Source organism: Psammomys obesus, unplaced genomic scaffold, assembly GCF_907164565.1.
Source record: "Psammomys obesus unplaced genomic scaffold, mPsaObe1.curated_primary_1811, whole genome shotgun sequence".
In the NCBI taxonomy this organism is placed as follows: domain Eukaryota; kingdom Metazoa; phylum Chordata; class Mammalia; order Rodentia; family Muridae; genus Psammomys; species Psammomys obesus.
The window spans coordinates 82,301-86,874 of NW_026594377.1; the positions used below are offsets into that span (position 1 = coordinate 82,301).

At 54.2% G+C, this 4,574-nt stretch overlaps 1 protein-coding gene across 1 annotated transcript; it reads right to left on the reverse strand.

Moving 5' to 3' along the window:
• Nucleotides 1–900: 900 nt before the first annotated feature.
• On the reverse strand, nucleotides 901–4,154 carry Ccdc194 (coiled-coil domain containing 194). Its single transcript, XM_055618703.1, has 4 exons — nucleotides 3,828–4,154; nucleotides 2,498–2,594; nucleotides 1,460–1,592; nucleotides 901–1,048 (listed from the first exon to the last, which is right to left on the reverse strand). Exons 1-4 carry the CDS (start codon nucleotides 4,152–4,154, stop codon nucleotides 901–903), a joined length of 705 nt encoding a protein of 234 aa, XP_055474678.1.
• Nucleotides 4,155–4,574: the final 420 nt, after the last annotated feature.

Genomic DNA, 4,574 nt, shown 5'->3' on the forward strand with positions numbered 1-4,574 from the left:
GAAAAGGAAATGGATCTCTGAGTTCCAGAACAACCTGGTCTTGTTTGTTTGTGTTTTTGTTTTTTGTTTGTTTGTTTGTTTTTGACATAGGGTTTCTCTGTGTAGCCATGGCTGTCTTGGAACTCACTCAGACCAGGCTCTGAACTCACAGAGATCTACCTGCCTCTGCCTCCTGAGTGCTGGGATTAAAGATGTGCACCACCACTGTGCAGAAGGAAGGCATGTGGAGTGAGTACCAGGACAGCCAGAGCTATTTAGAGAGATCCTGTCTCAAACAAACAAACAAACAAACGTTTTGAATTTTCATTTATTTTGTATATTATCTGCTTGCATATATGTACACAGCTAAGCCTATAGTACCAAAGTAGGCTAGAGGGGGGTGCTGGTTCCCCTGAGACCAGAGTTGATTATTGATCTTTCAGTTATTCTTTTGAGCCCCAGAGAGAGCCCTTTCCCTCTGTGTGACTCACCAGATTCCCTTCCTACTTTCTGTCTTGTCTTTTCTTGCCACGTGGGCATCTCCTCCAAAACATGCTCCCTTTCCAGGCCCCAGCCACCCTCACCTTGGCTCCTATCCTCAAGGCTTCTTAGGATCTGTAACTCAGATTTGCACGTGCCTCCGGTTCTCTGTTGAAATCCCGTCTGGAGCTGTCCACGCTCCTACCGGGTGAGCTCAGCCTTGCCTGTGGGGTGAAGATTGTGTCGCGGTTTCCAGGAAGATCAGGGCCTGAACAAATGAACCTCAGTTTCCCTATGTGGTAATCTAGCACTGTGCGCTCCTGGAGGGGACGGTTGAGTCTGTGTGCTGTCACCTAAGCGGTCCTGGGTGGAAAGCTGCGCGTGGACGCTGTGGGCCACTCTTCTCACGCACACTTTCTGTCCCGGCCCGAGGTTCCCATCCTACTGGGGATCACGAGGTGGCCTCCGGCAGCCCTTCGTGGGTCCAGACTTCAGACGGGAGCGGATGCTGGGCTTAGACCTAGATCCTGAGCGGAGTCTGGGGCGCGACTCTCTCCTTAAAGTGCCGAGCTCGGCTTCCAGGGCATAACTGCAGAAAGTTTTGCAGAAAGGCATAACTATGAGCCCCTGACACTCCGACAAGTGTCTCTCTGGGGAACTCCACCTTAGGGACCCGCACCCTGCCCATTCCCTTCCAAACTCTGACGTCTTAGAGACCCTTGCCCAGGGATTCCGGTCCTTTCCTTGCAAAATCCTCCCCAAATCCCTAACTCTTCTCCTTCCATATTCCTTTTCCTTTCAACCTTGTGTTTTCTCCCTGCTTCTCCCTCCCTAGCGCCTCCCATCTATTCCCCATATGACACCTTTAACCTGGGGACCCCACCCCCTACAACCTATCAGCTCACCAACCTCTGCTACTTTCAACTTCACCTCCACCCTCCCCACCTACGTTCTTGGCCACGACTGTCCTTCTGCCCCCGCGACCCGCCCTTTAACTTACACGTGCTCCCTCAGCGCCACCTCGCGGCTAACGCAGGCCTCGCCGACGGCCTCTGCTGCGCCTGCGCGCTGGAGCGCCTCTTCCAGCTGTTGCTTGGACTCAGTGGCTACCGCCTCCCATCGCGCCAAGGCTTCTGCAAGTGACAGAACAACGGTAGTCTGCGTACCTTGTGCATACACATGACTTTCAGCCGGGCGCGGTGATGCACGCCTTTAATCTCAACACTCGGAGGCAGAGGCAGGCGAATGGATCTCTGAGTTGGAGGCCAACCTGGTCTACAAAGTGAGTCCAGGACAGCTATGGCTGCACAGGAAAACCCTGTCTCGAAAACGCCAAAAGAGAAAAAAACATGCACATGATTTTCTTTCTTCATCATCGTCGTCGTCGACACCGTCGTCATTATTTTAGTAGTATTATTGCTTTTTTGGAGACAAGGTCTCATGTAGCCCAGGCTGACATAAACCAAGACTGGAGACAGCCAGGAATGGTGACCTTCGACTGTAATCCCAGCACTCAGGGAGGCGGAGGCAGACGGACCTCAGAGAATCTGAGCCAGCCTGGACTACAAAGTGAGTCCAGGACAGCCAGGGCTACACAGAGAAACCAACCCTGTTTCGAAAAACAAACAAAACAAACAAAAAGACTGGACACTGACTCGGGACTCCTGATTCCCTGTCTCTACCTCCTGCGTGCTGGCATAATAAGCTTCCACCATCACACTGGGGTGCATGCAGCCTTTGTTTACGTTTGTTTTGTTTGGTGTTCTGAGGCAGGGTGAATACAGGCCTCCACGCACACTAGGCAAACTCTCTACCAGCGGGGCCACAACCACAGCCTAGTCCGTGTTATTTACAGGTCTTTTGCAGGTCTATTTCTGTTTTCTTGCCCTTGTAGGTTGTATCTGAGATCCTTTAATGTCTTTTTTAGATAGTTTGCACAGTAATTACAGGCCCACGCACTGTGCGAATCATTTTATGCTTCTAGGGACCTGACATTCCCTCCCCCAGGCCACACACACACACATAAACACACACATACCTGCCAGCTCTCCATTCTCCAGCCCCATCTTCGTGCCTAGGGCTTTCGCCTGGTCCATCTCAATCTTCTGAGTCTTCAGTTGGGTCTGAAGCCGGCTCTGCAGACAGAAGAGAGGGGAAGAAGACAGGGATAGAGGAGGGAGCTCACTGAGTTCCACCGAAACTCTGCAAAGCAGAAAGTGCTTGGTTTTGTGGACTCCAGCTAGGACTCTCCACTAGCTCAGGCAGGTTTAACTGATGAGTGACAACAGTGAAGGCTCACTCACATTGGTTCCTCCTGCAAAACAGACCAGGCTTCCTCAAAACATCTTACAGCAAGCAGGGCAGTCAGAACTCACATTCCAGGTAGTTGTGACCTCCACTGCCTCAGGCCCTTCTACTGGTAGGCAGAGAGCAGGCAGGCGTCATTCTGACCTTCGCCATATTGGGGTTCGAGCCCTGATGTTTTGTACTCCAAGCTGGCCTCAATGCTGTGGTCCTCCTGCCTCTGCTTGCCAGGGCATTTTGAGTTTTAAAGTACAGATGTTATCTGGACACGGCAGGATACTCCAGCCATCCCGGCACTTGGAAGGTAGAGGCAGAAGGATCAGGAGTTCCCAGCCAGGCATGGCTACAGCCTCAGTTCAAATACATACTGGGCACCTTAGGCAGCTCCTGTCTCAAAATTAAAAGTAGAGGGCGCAGGGCTTGGCTCAGAGGTGGAGTCCCTGCCTAGAATTTCCCGGTGATGGGCTGGGGGCGTGGCTCAGGGGTTGAGTCCTGCAGTTAGGGGCTGTGGGCGAGGCTCGGGGGTGGCGCTTGCTTCTGTCTGGAAGGGTTTGAACTCCCGTGATCTCCCTGCCTCGCCACCCTTGTGCTACGATGACAGATGTGTGACACCATTCTGCCAATGACTGGATTTTGAGCACTCCGTTTTGTGAGCCTGTACAGTCAAGAGAGTTAAAAAAAGAGTCTGAGGGGGTAGCCCCAGGAAAAGGGAGGTCCTGCTGGTACCACCCTAAGAGGCCAACTTTAGTCTCCTAATTACAGGTGACATAAGTGTCTCTCTCTCAAAATAGGACTGATGGAACCTGGAGTCGGGGTGAGGCAGCACAAAGAGATCCAACATAGCGTCTCTCAAAGCTCCAGGGTCTGGGCTTTTTCCTTGTGTTCAATAGCAGGGATGAGTGTCATCGTGGATTAGAAGTTAGACTCCGAGAGGAACTGGCATTTTGGAATATAGAGAAATTGAGGTAGTCCTGTACTTGCTCTCCATCCGTTGGGGTGTTGGGGGACGCTGAGGCCCCAGAGATGGGCATGCAGACTCTCTGCGGAACTTCCCCTGACCCTACCTGGCGTTCCTTGCAGGCCTTGAGCGCCGCCTCCAGCTCCATCCTGTCGCCCTCTGCTCGCTGAAGCCGCCCGACCAGGCTCTCCTGACGCTGCTCAGCCTCCGCCAACTGCCGCCACAGTTCTTCGACCTCTGTCGCCGAGTCTGGGGGCCATATCGTGGCGTTCACCTGCTCGGGTTCAGGGCAGCTGGGAACCCGGGCCGTGGTGGCCGCCAGATTCCAGGCCACCAGCGCCCCTCCGGCCGCGGCCGCCGCCAGGAACACTGCAGCACCGCACAGGGCCAGTAGCCGCCACGCGAGCCCCGGCTCTGGGCCCGGCTCTGCCATTCCGCCGTGGCTCTGACCCCAGACGGGCCACCAGCACTTAATTGGCACCTTGGGGCTCCAGGGACATCCAGGGTTCCGCCCCGCCCGGAGGTGGCTTCCTGAGGGGTGGGGGTGAGGGGAGTGCACAGGAATCTCTCCGGAACAGACGGGGGACCTTTACATCAGACCCCCTCAGAGCCTCAGGTTCCCCGAACTCAGTGACTGGGTAAAGTCAGGAGCCCACGGTGGGGAGTGGGGGAAAGAAACTCCAAAGACCAAATCTAATTAGGAAGATGGGGAGGTCAGGTGAGCCCATTCTGTTGATGGGGAAACTGAGGGCGGAAGGTGGGAGGGTAGATGCGAGCGGATCCTGCAAGGGCTTCATGCTGGCTGTGCTCAGCGATAGTGAGCACTCTTTCCATGTAAGTGGGAGTCAAGCAA

Coding starts and splice junctions, on each gene's coding strand:
- Ccdc194 (XM_055618703.1), bottom strand. CDS start 4,154: ATGGCAGAGCCGGGCCCAGAGCCGGGGCTCGCGTGGCGGCTACTGGCC. Junction 2,595..3,827: donor AGGCCTGCAAGGAACGCCAG/GTAGGGTCAGGG, acceptor TTCTGTCTGCAG/AGCCGGCTTCAGACCCAACT. Junction 1,049..1,459: donor GTGGCGCTGAGGGAGCACGT/GTAAGTTAAAGG, acceptor AACTTTCTGCAG/TTATGCCCTGGAAGCCGAGC.